General features: G+C 59.4%; 1 protein-coding gene across 1 annotated transcript in view; it reads left to right on the forward strand.

Annotated features, from left to right (window-relative positions):
* HTT (huntingtin) overlaps nucleotides 1-13,429 on the forward strand; it is a 134,606-nt gene that overhangs the window by 116,495 nt on the left and 4,682 nt on the right. The window contains exons 54-66 of the mRNA XM_039232151.1: nucleotides 992-1,092; nucleotides 2,022-2,176; nucleotides 2,559-2,698; nucleotides 3,982-4,064; nucleotides 5,517-5,647; nucleotides 5,753-5,882; nucleotides 7,635-7,790; nucleotides 9,921-10,111; nucleotides 10,258-10,372; nucleotides 10,497-10,710; nucleotides 11,112-11,217; nucleotides 12,819-12,981; nucleotides 13,178-13,338. Coding sequence (XP_039088082.1) covers nucleotides 992-1,092; nucleotides 2,022-2,176; nucleotides 2,559-2,698; nucleotides 3,982-4,064; nucleotides 5,517-5,647; nucleotides 5,753-5,882; nucleotides 7,635-7,790; nucleotides 9,921-10,111; nucleotides 10,258-10,372; nucleotides 10,497-10,710; nucleotides 11,112-11,217; nucleotides 12,819-12,981; nucleotides 13,178-13,338 — 1,846 coding nt within the window. The remainder of the gene's footprint in view (nucleotides 1-991; nucleotides 1,093-2,021; nucleotides 2,177-2,558; nucleotides 2,699-3,981; nucleotides 4,065-5,516; nucleotides 5,648-5,752; nucleotides 5,883-7,634; nucleotides 7,791-9,920; nucleotides 10,112-10,257; nucleotides 10,373-10,496; nucleotides 10,711-11,111; nucleotides 11,218-12,818; nucleotides 12,982-13,177; nucleotides 13,339-13,429) is intronic.

Here is a 13,429-nt window from a genome sequence, read left to right on the forward strand (position 1 = left end):
GTCCCCTGGCCACCCCATGGGACACCTGTTCCTTTTCTCACTCAGGCCCGGACAGCTCCACGGTCTCCTCCTGACGTGGCCTTCGCTCATGCCTTTTTCTTCGTGCTTCCTGTTCTTTTCCCTTAACTCGGTGGCATAGGCCTCTGCCTGTGTCCCCACCAGCCTCCCCAGGTCGGGCTGTCCGCATCCACCTCCCATCTGAGTCACTCTGTCTCTCTCTGTATCCACTTCTGTCTAGGGAATCCTGAAGGTCGATGCTCTGGTTTTCCTGCACTCAGCACCCCCTCCCTGTCACCTGTGGCCATCACATGAGTGGCACGGCCACCCCCACTTGCAGGTCATGGGTGGGAACAGGGAGCGCCTGGCTGTCAGACACGAGCACTCCTTACACGCCCCGTGAGGGCCACCAGAGGTGATGCTGCTCGTGGGCGGCCCACCAGAAAGGTGCTCAAGCAGCTTTCCAACCTTTTTTAACCTGCTGCTCTTCTAGATGGGGTCAGAGAAGCCATCGCTTTCGCCTTCCTATGTTGAACAGCTCATTGAGGTAGAATTCACAGAGCGCACATTTCACCCGCTCATAACGTGCCGTTAGCAGTCTGGTGTGCGCATAGGGTCACCAGCCTGTGGCCCAGTGCGGTGGCCTGACTTTGTGGAAGACTTGTCAGCCCTCTGAGCAGGGGAGAAGCAGCTCTGAACCCGCCCAGTGTAGCCTACTGGGATGTCGCTCCCCTGCGTGTCCACAGCTGAGGGTTGAGAGGGTTTCTGGGCTGATCTCCTCCTGTGCTTGTGTGGCCTCAGATGCATACTTCCATGTCCTTGCTGGTGGCGCGGAGCCGGCAGTGTGGCGGCGTTGTGGAATTGGCATGCGTGGCAAGGGGGCTGCTGTTTCTGGCACCCTAGGGCAGCACCTGTCCAGGCCCAGCTGCCACTTTACATCTAGAAGTTTGGCGCACAGATGACCCTATGTCTCATGTGACATTTACATTCCTAGGGTGGACCAGCCGCACCCAGTTTGAGGAAACATGGGCCACCCTCCTCGGTGTCCTGGTGACTCAGCCCCTGGTGATGGAGCAGGAGGAGAGCCCTCCGGAGGTAAGGCTGCGTGCAGGCCTGTGCAGCCACCTGTCGGCACACGGGCAGTTACAGGTGCTCGTGGGGCCTGAAGGGCAGCAGGCTCGTTCCCTTGTCTTATTTGTCAAGAAGTAGCCAGTTCATATCAGACTAATGTTGCAGAACGGGAGCCAGTCCCCCTCACCCCAAGGTTTGAGTGGCCTAGATGCCCAGTGCATGGAGTACGTTTCATCATAGCGCATTACGTGTTAAGGGTCAGTAAGATTAAACCCTTTCTTGAAAATATTTGTGATTTCTGTTTATCAGTATTCAGGTGCAGTGTGGAGGTTGAATCTAATGAAAAGCCTCGTTATAAAGGCCAACTTAGGCATGTGTGCCTGTGTCATTTGTCAGGCACCTTGGAATGTTAGAGGGTGTTATTTGACTATAATATTAGCAGAAGCCGAGTTCTGATAAGGCAAAACCTGAGGTATTGAAAGTCACGGGATTTAAGTCCCTAATTCTACTAGAAGGTGTGCTACAGACTTGTAGAAATGAACGTTCAGAGTAGGCATGCATCAGAAATCCAGATGGTCTTTAAATTCATGTGTAGAATTAACAGGTTGTCATATGCAGAGTTCCTAAAATCAGTGAGGAAATTTCAGGGCAATTTCTTAGCAATTAATTTGTGTTTGGAGGTTTGGGTCTATAGGAGACCTTGTTTTTTGAAAGGTGGACATTGGCCCATTAGATTTAGGTCAAGTCACAGATGCATGTGGGCTGCGGGGAACTGAGGCCCACAGAGCAGGACCCTTGCTGGGAGGTGTGTGTCCCCGATGTTCGGGGCTCTTTCCCACAAGAGCACGTGGCCTGAGAACCACGGACTTGAGGCTCTGTGGGCAGATGGGAGCAGAAGCGGTTTTTAGTGTCTGGCCGCTTGTGACTTGGTAAAGCGTGGGCTCTCCTTCCAGGAAGACACGGAGAGGACCCAGATCAACGTCCTGGCCGTGCAGGCCATCACCTCCCTGGTGCTGAGTGCCATGACCGTGCCCGTGGCCGGCAACCCAGCCGTCAGCTGCCTGGAGCAGCAGCCCCGGAACAAGCCCCTGAAAGCTCTTGACACCAGGTGGGGACCGCAAGGTGCCTCTCTACCCTGCCTGGGTGACCGGCACCTTCTCCCCAGACCCTTGCCTTTGTTGCCAACGTTACAAACAAAAACGCTGGTGGGTGTTGCCTCACTGCACGAAGCGCAAATCGAGAGGTGGTTTGGTGACCCGTGGCAGCGAGGCCCGGATGGCACGGGGCCCACCGAGTGCCCGGGATGGCCTCTGGCACAGCAAGGGCCGGCCCGGGGCACGTGGACAGGCGTCACCGCCAAGGGAGCGCCATTTGCTGTTACAGGCGCCCGTGTCTCCTGTAGGCAAAGCGGTAGAAGGCTCTGAGGAGTTTTCCTATTAAGGTTTTGAAGGAAGCGAAATATTTTTTTTACCCTTTGTTCTGAACTTCAGGTTTGGGAGGAAGCTGAGCATCATCAGAGGAATCGTGGAGCAGGAAATCCAAGCGATGGTTTCCAAGAGAGAGAATATCGCCACCCATCACTCGTACCAAGCGTGGGACCCCGTCCCTTCTCTCTCCCCAGCTACTACAGGTGCCTGTGGCGCGCGGCCCTTGTCCCTGTGTCGGGATGAGAATGTGCCCAGATACCACAGAGGACGCTGTGGTACTAAGCGTGCTGCCCTGACTCGTGGCTGCAAGTCTGGCTCAGGACCAGCAGGTTGTAGCAGCCCGGAGGGGCTCGAGTCTGTACTGACCTGAGCGCCGTCCCTCAGCAGCCAGGCCGGGCCCATCCGTGGCTCACGTGAATCTGTAGCTTCTTGTGAGAGAGCGCACGGCCGGGGCAAGCCTGCACTCTCTGAGAGCCCCTTGGCGCTGGGCGTCCCTGAGGCGAGCTCTCCGCCCCCAGCCCTGCACCTGCTCTGTCTGGGCCCACGGGCTGTGTGCCTGCCCTGAAATGGGCACCGGAGTTTGTCACCCTGGCTTAAAAGAAGAGAATTTCATGGTTTGTTTTTTTTTTTTTTTTAAACGCACATTTTCTGTTGAAAAATAGTGCATTAGCACAGCATTTTTTGTGAGCCCTTAGGCTATTTTAGGAATCGCTAGATACTGCAATGTTAAGCACCTTGAATGCTTTACCTGGAAAATGTTTTGTGTAGAAGTGCAAATATGTACCAGGGCAGTGAATTAGTCAGGCCTGTGAACTTGGATGGCCACACATCTCGTGAGATCGTGCCCAGCAGGGGAGAGAAGTGGCCTCGCTCTGTGTCACAGGAAGCAGGAGAGAGTAGGTGCCAAGAGGAGTGCAGATGCCCCAGGGGCCCGAGCAGAGGACATGCTTCTAGGGCAAGGGGGACAGGAAGCCTCTTGGAAGATGGTGTGCTGACACTCCAACCGGCAAAGGGTTAACTAGGGGTTAGCTGGGGGCAGGGGTCTGGGGTGTGGACGGTGTGAAAGACACGGCTGTGGGAAAGATGGTTTGGTTGAGTGGGGGCATCTGCCTGCATCCCACTCTGGTGGGCGCAGCTGGACGTCTGGGCGCCGGAGCAGGGTCCTGGGAATCGTCACCCGCCAACACGGTCTGGCCCCCAAGGTGCCCTCCTGCTGGTGCCACCCCATCTGCAGCCACTGACTCCCATTTCTGCAGCTCAGGCCTCAGCCAGTTCCCCTGCAGAGTCAGAAGCTGGCTTGTTACAGAGTAAAAGTGACCCTTCAGCATCTCCCTGCTGGCCCTCGCTGCCTAATGTGTTATAAAGTGGCAGAGAGAACTCCAGAGACCCCCCTCCCGGGCTCTGCAGAGCTGTGCCAGCCTGCCAGCGGCTTGGCGGCACCGTGGGGCGGGCGCCATGCAGGACAGCGCCGTGTTGTCGCCCGCAGGTGCCCTCATCAGCCATGACCGGCTTCTGCTGCAGATCAACCCCGAGCGGGAGCTGGGCAACATGAGCTACAAGCTCGGCCAGGTCAGTCACGCCCACCCGGCCCTTGCGCCCTCCGGCTCCCCTCCCCGCCCGTTGTCCGCCTGGGACTGGCGTCATTCAGTACTTCCAGAAGAAAGATCATACGCGGTTTTTAAATAGGAGGGTTTTTCTTTTATTTGTTTTATATTCTCTACTCCAAGGAGGGCTTAAGGTGTCCTGTGTACATATTGGTGTAAGCGTGTGCAAATGCAGCAAGATGCTGTGAGTTAGGCTCAAGTCCCAGGTGTCACGCAGGTGAGGGTGGCTCCGTGGGGCGAATACAGAGAGAGGCCCGTGCTCTGATGGGCCACGAATTTGGCCACGAGTGTCCCAGCTGCCGGCTCAGGGAAGTGTGGTCCCACAGTGCAGTGTGGCAGATGGGCTGGCTCTGGGTGCCAGGTGACAGCCTACCAGGTGGGTCACCTTGAGCTGCACTTCGGTTTTCTCATCAGAAAAATGAGACGGTCACACACATGACAGGGAGGTTGGAGGAGCTGGGGGACAGGGATTTCACAGCCCCTGAAGCCGTGAGGGGGTATGTGCTGGGCAGAGGGGGCTGCGTGTGGCGGCCTGGTGGCTGCTCTGTCTGCACTGTGTCCTCTCAAACCTCACTGGTTTGCTCAGAGAGCAGTTGTGCAGGACTGTTTTCTTGTTGGCTTTTGTTGCAGAGGACACTGGTCAGAGCAGGGTTTGGAGACACTGGTCTGTGCAGAGGGCAGCCCCGTCCCCTCTCGGCGCAGGCTTGAGCCCCTGGGCCTGCTCCGTCCCGCCCTCTCCCGCCCACACCCGCTCCCCTGGGAGCAAGGCATGCAGGCAGGCCCTGCAGAGGAGCTTCCGCCCCTGAGACAGTCGAGGTGATGGAGTTCCGTGTGGTTTCTCCGTGTGGTTTCTGAGGAGCGGGCTGTGAGCGAGCGGCATTGGCTCTTGGGGCGGCGCCTGGCCTCCGTCTGGTCCAGTGGCGTTTGGCCGGCTGTGTCCTTTCTTTAGCATCTGTGTTCACGTCTACACTGGGGACTGAGCAGTAGTGCGTTCACCTGGGGCTGAGCCCTGACGCCACCCTGTCCTGGTCACGGGCCGGTCGGCTCCCCAGTCCCTCCGTGCTGAGCCATCACTGTCTGTCGGGCGGTGAGGGGAGCAGAGGTGCCACCCTCCCTCAAAGCCCGAGGGTTGCTTGAGACCTCGCAGCCCACGTTCCGTCCACGCAGCCGCCTCCAGCCTGCCAGTCCCCCTCGACAGGGCGGCGCCTGAAGGGGAGACGGCTGTTGGTGCAGAGTGGGAACTGGGTCCGGTGTCCAGGCCGGTGGTGGGAACGCAGCCCGTGCTCCCTGGCAGTGTGCGTGCCGTGCCACGTGCCGGAGGAACACAGAACAAGCACAGAGGGGCCACGGGGGTCCGCGGCGCAGGGACCCGCACGTGTGCCCCGAGCACCGAGCCCAGCGTCCTCTTCTCCTGAAGGTGTCCATTCACTCCGTGTGGCTGGGGAACAGCATCACGCCCCTGAGAGAGGAAGAGTGGGGGGAGGAGGAGGAGGAGGAGGCCGACGTCCCCACACCTGCGTCACCACCCACGTCGCCGCTCAACTCCAGGTGTTTCATCTGCCATTCGTTTCAAGAGATTTGAAGTTTCCTACCAGTCATTTGATGTGTTTGGGGTCCCCCTTGAAACAAGCCTCTCCTGTTGTGTGCCTGCAGGAAGCACCGGGCCGGAGTCGACATCCACTCCTGCTCCCAGTTTCTGCTCGAATTGTACAGCCGCTGGATCCTGCCGTCGGGCTCAGCCAGGAGGACCCCCATCATCCTGATCAGCGAAGTGGTCCGATCTGTGAGTCTGCCTTCCCCCGCCCCCCTGCCCCGCACGGGGCTCGTGATGGTGCACACGCGGGCAGGGGTGTTCACACGTGCACCGGTGTACGGACACTGCACACTCACACAGAGTTTGTAGTCTCTGGGAACCGGGAAGGGGCGCTTAGATTTTCACAGATGCAGGATGATCGAGTAGTAGTTCTTTAGCCACGGAGGGGCCGTTTTCTCCTTCCCAGTCCGTGGCCCAGAGATACCCTTGTAAGTACAGTGGGAGTGTCTAGGACTGTCCCATCGTGCCACGGGACTCAAGGCCACCTTGCTCATTCACGTTCGTCTCCTCAATGGCCCATCTCTTGGATGTCAGGTTTATTAGAAGAGAGTTGCCCAGACAGTCCTACCACCACTCCTCTTTGAGAAGCCCTGGTGTGAGCCGTCGTCACCTGTGGGCTGAGACTGCTGCACCCTTGGGCCCCAGAGTGTCTGCACGGGGGTTAGACCTGTCAGTGTGGACGGTACCAGAGGGGAAATCTGTGGGGCTTGCAAATGGTCCCTTGTTAGAAGCCATGGTAGCATATTTACCATTGTTCGGCCAGAAGTGAGCAGGAGTTTGAAGCTGAAGCCCCTGGGTCCCTGCTTCCTGCCCAGTGACCAGCCACCGCGAGCCATCCTCACTGCCTCTGAGGCATGGGCGTTCTCACCTGTGCCGTGGGGGCGCCTGTGCCCAGTACCGGCAGGCGGGAGGTTTTGAGCCTGGCTGTGCTCAGTACGCACCTTCGAAGGTTCTTAAGTCATTTGATATCTGGTCAAGTTGAGATTTTTAAGAATTTTATTTTTAGTTTGTAATAAAAGTTTACGGTTTGTTTTTTTTCAAAACCAGTAAATTACCAGCACCTGTAATAAAGGCCTTTTTTTTTTTAGTTAGTTATTAATCCACTTAAAATAACAGTGATAATTCTTGAGGTTTTGGTGTTGGTTTTTATTTATTTATTTATTTACATTTTTATTTAATTTTGAGAGACCGAGAGAGCGGGGGAGGGATGGAGAGAGGAGACACAGAATCTGAAGTGGCTCCAGGCTCTCTGGCTCTGCATTCAGCCCTTCATAGTAATGTCAAAGGACTTCGAGAAAATACCACCCTGTGGTCAGAGGAGAACCGAGGTCAAAAGGCAGATAGGGGTCTTCGTGTCACCACAGAAACAATTCTGACCTTGAGGAGCCCGGGGGCCCCTCCAGTGTCCGCCGCATCCTCCTTCAGAACGGTGGCTGCGGGCGACTTGCTGAGCCCCGCTGGCCCCTCTGCGGGCCCGGGAGGGAGAGCAGCGCCCTGGAGAGCAGACACACACTCACCTTGGTGACGTTTAGCTTCAGGTGTCCTGTGAAGAGGTGCATGACAGAACTGAACACTCTGGGGAGACAGGGAGTCGTCCATGCTTTTATTTCCGGAACAGCTGCCCCTTTCTGTGTCCCAGGGCTTCGGAGAGCCCGGCCCCTCCGCTGCCAGGAGGCCTCGGGTCTTGCCGAGTAGCAGTTGGAGAGCTCGGCGGCTCCCCCGCAGTCAGGACAGATCCAGGCGCCCGCCCCCAGAGGGCCGTGCAGATGCAGGGGGTTGAAGAAGACACCGGGTGGCCTGCTCTTCATGTTACCTGCTCCCGTGGGGTTTTACGTCTGTAGTCAGGGCCCCTGCCAGTTCCCGTATTTCACTCCTCGGGGATGTTGCAACGTGCATTTTGGGCTTTGTGGTTTACTTCTGGTCTGGATGCTGTGTCCCCAGCTCCTGGTGGTCTCGGACTTGTTCACTGAGCGCACCCAGTTTGAGATGATGTATCTGGCGCTGGCAGAGCTGCGGAGGGTGCACCCTGCAGAAGACGAGATTCTCATTCAGTACCTGGTGCCTGCCACCTGCAAGGCGGCTGCCGTCCTCGGAATGGTAGGTGACGGGGGCGGGGGGGGGCACACGGGGCCACCTAGCCTCGTGTTGGCTGAATGTGTGGGCATAGCCTTGGCCTCAGAAGGTCTGACCCGGGAGGAGGGCGGGACGACTACAAGTTAACATCCCTGCCTTTCCGTACTTCCCATGAGGCACTTGGTGGCAGGTGGGCCTTGGTTTAGGGCTCCTGTACCCTTTGCTCTGGATCACCGTGTGTGGGTAGGGGAGCACGGCTGGCCCTCCTCCGCAGTTCCCCACGTTGCCCCCACCCCCTTTGCTGAAGCGCTGCTGACTCCCAAGCTTCCCACCAATAGACCTCCCTGCTGGGGACCTTCTTACCCCAGAAACCCTGCATTTCTCTCCCGAGTCCTGGTGCTCTAGTTTGGTGTTCGAAGGAGGGTACACTGTGCCTGCTTTTGCGTCCTTTTACTCTGCATCCAGTTGGTCAGAGCTCAGCCGGTCCAGCATGCACCCATTTTTCTATGCGTCCGTCACCTCGCGGTCCAGGCTAACCGGACGTGATGCGAGCATGTGAAAGCGTTTGCACGGGGCCTGCCCGGTCAGCGTGGTGGAGGACACAGTCCGCCGTGAGAGGGGAACCCAGTAACCATGGGGCCTGTGCTCGCTGTGGCCTGGGGTCCACCTTCACGCTGGCAGTAGAGACTCCTTCATCCACTGCGCGCGGGGGCTGCCCGCTGCCTCTCCCGTGTTCCCGTGCAGTCCTGTCCATCCCGTCTCTCATATGACCACGAGGACAGCTCTCCCGCACCTGGTCTCATGGTGAACTCTCGTCTGGGCCCCTGGAGGCCGAGACCAGGTCGCATGGGACATGACAGAGCTCCGAGCCCACGCGTGTGGCCCAGCGCCCTGACTCTCGCCCCTTCCCGGCTGGGCTCCCCTGTGGAATTCATCCCTGTGACCCCAAGTGCCCAGGCAGGTATCACCGTCCTGGGTGGCCGGAGCCCTGGTGCCACCACAGGGGAACAGAAACAATGGGCCCTCGGCCTTCCTTCTGTGAGCACGGCACTTCAAAGTGTGCGCCCTCGGGGCGTCGAGAGACAAGTCAGAGCAGCTGGATTGAAGGGTCCTTTTGTCTTTGTGGGGGGTTCAGCTGCTGGGTTCGTTCTCATTAGAATTGAGTTTTTGTGCTCAGGCCCAGATCCCCCCAGACAAATGTTGTGTTGTCAGTAAGTCAAATAAGCAATCCTCGTTTTCTGAGAAGACCCTGAGGCAAGATGATGCATGGACGCGCCACCCCCCTGCCCCCCTGCCGGGCGCGCACTGGCCTCCGTGCCGGGCGCCGCGCTCCGAAGCTGGTCTTTTCCTCCTGAGGCACTTAGGCTGTGCGGGGAGACGTGCGTCCGCACGTCTGGGACTGGGTGCACGGCGGGGCGGTCCTTAGAAGGCGACTGCCCTTGGCCGGGCCTACGGGGACCCTCGGGTGGCCGTAGCCACCTTTCCAAAGGGGTGGCTCGTGGAGCACTGGGGTTACCCCCACCTCCACACTGTTTACTGTGGCGCCTCTTCTCTGAGAGGAGCGTGTGGGTTCCGCTGCGTCCCACTCTGTCGAGGGTGCTAATGGCCACAGGTAATATTTTGATTGAGGTTAGTAAAGGCTGCCGTTAGGGGTCCCCCAGACCACCCTGGGTTTTCGCTGGGAGGATTCACATACAGTCACGACTGGGACTCACCCCAGTGAAAACAGAGCAAGGTCAGCACATGTGGGGGACCGTCCGCCAGCGTCCTCTCCCGGGAGTCAGATGGGACGCGCTCTGCTCCCTGGCAGCGCATTGTGATGACGCCGTGGGGTCTCGCCTGTCAGGGGGCGCATCCGAGACACAGAGCAGGGGCTCTGGCCAGCGGCTGGTCCCGCAGGCCCCTCTCCCTGGTGCGGCCCAACTACAGACCCCGGGGGGAAGGTGTCCGCATGGACGCGGCATTGGCGTGAACGGGTGAGGCACGGGGGCTGCCCTGGTCACCCAGCCAGCGGTCCGGACGCCCGCCCGGGGGACTCTGGAGGGCCTGCTCCCGGAGCCCCTGCACCCAGTCTTCCTCGGCAGCGTGAGGTCAGCCCCCCGTTGGTGCCTCCTTTCCGTCGTGGGCAAGCCTCTGCTCTATGCCTGTGTGTAGGACAAGGCGGTGGCTGAGCCCGTCACCCGGCTGCTGGAGAGCACCCTGAGGAGTAGCCACCTGCCCAGCAAGGTCGGGGCCCTGCATGGCGCCCTCTACGTGCTGGAGTGTGACCTCCTGGATGAGACAGCGAAGCAGCTCGTCCCAGTCATCAGTGACTACGTCCTGTCCAACCTCAAAGGGGCGGCCCAGTGAGTGGGCGCGGCTGCAAGGGGGCCCCAGCATGGACCAGGGGAAGAGCGGGGTCACATGCCAGGTCCTGGGGCCCGTGGGGAAGGGGGCCGAGGTCCCAGCGACATGACACGCCGTCACACGGGCCCATGTCTCCTGGTTTCAGCTGCGTGAACGTTCACAGCCAACAGCACGTGCTGGTGATGTGTGCCACCGCCTTCTACCTGATTGAGAACTACCCGCTGGACGTGGGCCCAGAATTCTCCGCATCCATAATACAGGTGCGCAGCCGTGGGCCCTTCCTCTGGAACAGAAGTGTGTGCGCTCTGTGCCCTGCAGGCGGTACCGTCAGAGGAGCAGGCACGGGCGACAGAGACCTGACCCGGAAGTCTTCCTTGTGTTCAGATGTGTGGGGTGATGCTGTCCGGGACTGAGGAGTCCACCCCGTCCATCATTTACCACTGCATCCTGCGGGGCCTGGAGCGCCTTCTGCTCTCCGAGCAGCTGTGCCGGCTGGAGGCCGAATCCCTGGTCAAGCTGAGTGTGGACAGAGTGAATGTGCACAGCCCACACCGGGCCATGGCGGCCCTGGGCCTGATGCTCACCTGCATGTACACAGGTGAGCCACGGGGCCCCAGAGACCGGCCCAGCCCCCCGTGCCTGCAGGGTCCGTGCCCCCGAGCTCCGAGCATACAGATCTGCTGTGCGAGAGCGAGAGAAGCATGCTCGTTCTTGGGACGCAGACCCCAGGATCCCCCCCAGCGCTTCAGGGACGTTCTAGAGCAGGGGGCTTGGGGTTACTGGCTCCAGGTCGCGTTGCCATGTAGGTGCAGAGCCAAGCCCAGGGAACAGGTCTGCAGACTGACCCCTGCCCCCCGTGGGCCCGAGCAGGGCTGTGCCCTGGGCCACTGCGAGCTCCTGGCCCTTGACCTCACCCCCTCTCAGGCTTTGTTGAACCCCTGTGGTGAGTTCAAGGCGCTGTCTTCAGAGCAAGTAACAGTACACAGTGATTTGTTTCAGGAAAGGAGAAGATCAGTCCAGGCCGAACCTCAGACCCCAGCCCCGCCACCCCAGACAGCGAGTCAGTGATCGTGGCCATGGAGCGGGTGTCCGTTCTTTTTGACCGGTGAGAGACGACGCCCGCCTTTGCCCAGAGCCACCCTGGGCGCTCCCCGGGAGCGGCTGCCCTCACACGCACCGGCTCCCTTCTCAGCCTCGCCCCTGCAGCCCATGCCCCCCACCCCAACCACACACACACACACCTGGCTCAGCTCTGCAGAAGTGGGCAGTCCTTGGGCCCCGGCACCCAGGACTATGGGGTGTCCCTCTCCCATAAAGGTGGGGGTAGCCCCTGTCAGCGTGGAGGCATCGGGTGGGGGGGGGGGTCTGGTCTGTTGACCAGATGGATGGAGTTCTGAGCAGTAACAGAGGCATCTGGGGGCCACTGTTGCCTTTGGGCGGGGAGCTTCACCATCAAAGCAGACTCGCGCCCCTTCCCCCGGGTCTGGGGAGCCCAGCCTGTAAGCACCAGCAGCCCCAACTCCGGGAATTGTGTTCAGTAGACTGGGGTAAGGTTCAAACAGCAAACGGAAGTATCTCTGACAGCTTGGAACAAATCCCTGCCACCCCCACTGTGTGCACTTGTGTCCAGAGTAGGCTCAGCTTACCAGTTCTGGAAAATGGGTTGGGCAACTTGTCAGGCTATTTCCCCAGGACCGTGGCCTTGGGAGGCCCATCCGGCACCATGCAGCCTGGCCTGGCCCTCTGGCCCAGTCAGCCAGAAGCATCCAGCTTTCTCTCACAAGAGCATGCTGAGCCATGGCTTCCCCACGTCTGCCCAGGCCGTGTGAGGTGTTCTGGAAAGCTGGGCACTGTGGTCTGTTTCTCTGTTGAAATTTAAAGTTAGTGTTTATAGCCACCTTCCATTCTGCACACATCTGTCAAGCCCGAGCACAGCCAGGTGACAGGCAGGGGAGCCCACGCTCGGTCCCTGCCTTCATGGACCTTATGTCCCAGGGCTAACAAAACATACCAGCATTTTAGCGAGTGCTGTCAGCCATGCAGCGGGCTTACTCTCCACACGTCAGGTGGGGGACACCCAGTTGGCTGGAGGTACCTTTTAAGTGTGGCTGTCGTCCAGAGCAGCAGCCTCGCACAAGCTGGGCCAGAGCTGGCACGCAGCAGGCGGTCCAGGCCCTCTGAGGAGGCACGGGCCCGGTTTCTGGGTCCATCCTGGCACCTTCTCAGCGGTGTACAGCTCCTCCACGTGCACCACTCGAAGTGTAGCCCGTGCTGTGCGGGGCAGCGGGGGTGGGGCACCAGCGGGAGAGCGCACGGGTGGGGGTCAGTCACGAAGGGCCTCGGCGGACTGCGGTGCTGTGGCATCAGTGCAGGTGCCAACACGCCCATAGCACCTGGGACGGAAACGGAACAGAACGTGGACAGCGTTCTCCTTACGAGTTTGTGTTTTTTATCTCTCATGTCACCATTTCCAACCCTTCTTGCCTACAACTTGACACGACTTTGAAACCCCTTCTGAGGCATCAGCCCACACATGGGTGGGGTCTGCGAGCCGTGCGTTTATCTGCAGGTGGCAGCTGAGGCCAGCAAGGTGGGGGGGGCGTTTGCTCTTGTAGGTAACACTCTGTCTCGGCACCTCCCAACTGGCATCAGACGTGAGGCCCTCTGGGGTGGGGCCAGACTCTGACCTGTGTGCTCTCCTTTTAGGGTCAGGAAAGGATTCCCCTGTGAAGCCAGAGTGGTGGCACGGATCCTTCCTCAGTTTTTAGATGACTTCTTCCCACCCCAGGACGTCATGAACAAAGTCATTGGGGAATTTCTGTCCAACCAGCAGCCATACCCACAGTTCATGGCCACCGTTGTGTACAAGGTGAGGGCACGGGGTCAGGGGCCAGGGGAAGCCCTGACTTTCCAGACCGAATGCCTTTTAGCATCTGGGTGCGCTGACATGGTGCAGGTGCCGCGGGCCCCACTCCTCGCCCTGCAAACTGCTGCACCCCTTACCCAGCACCCCTGCGTCGGGGGCGTTGTGGCCCCTGACCCTCTGGGCCTGCCGTCCTTCTCAGGTTTTCCAGACTCTGCACAGCAGCGGGCAGTCGTCCATGGTCCGGGACTGGGTCATGCTGTCCCTCTCCAACTTCACACAGAGGAGCCCGGTGGCCATGGCCGTGTGGAGCCTCTCCTGCTTCTTTGTCAGCGCTTCCACCAGCCCCTGGGTGTCTGCCGTGTATCCTTCCTGTGTCCGGGCCAGGGCGCAGCAGCCCCCGCTTATCGGCCCTGTGGTCCCTTCTCTCGGTGTCTGGGTTGATATTTTGTGT

Source organism: Hyaena hyaena, unplaced genomic scaffold (assembly GCF_003009895.1).
Source record: "Hyaena hyaena isolate Hyena2069 unplaced genomic scaffold, ASM300989v1 scaffold_63, whole genome shotgun sequence".
Lineage (NCBI taxonomy): Eukaryota > Metazoa > Chordata > Mammalia > Carnivora > Hyaenidae > Hyaena > Hyaena hyaena.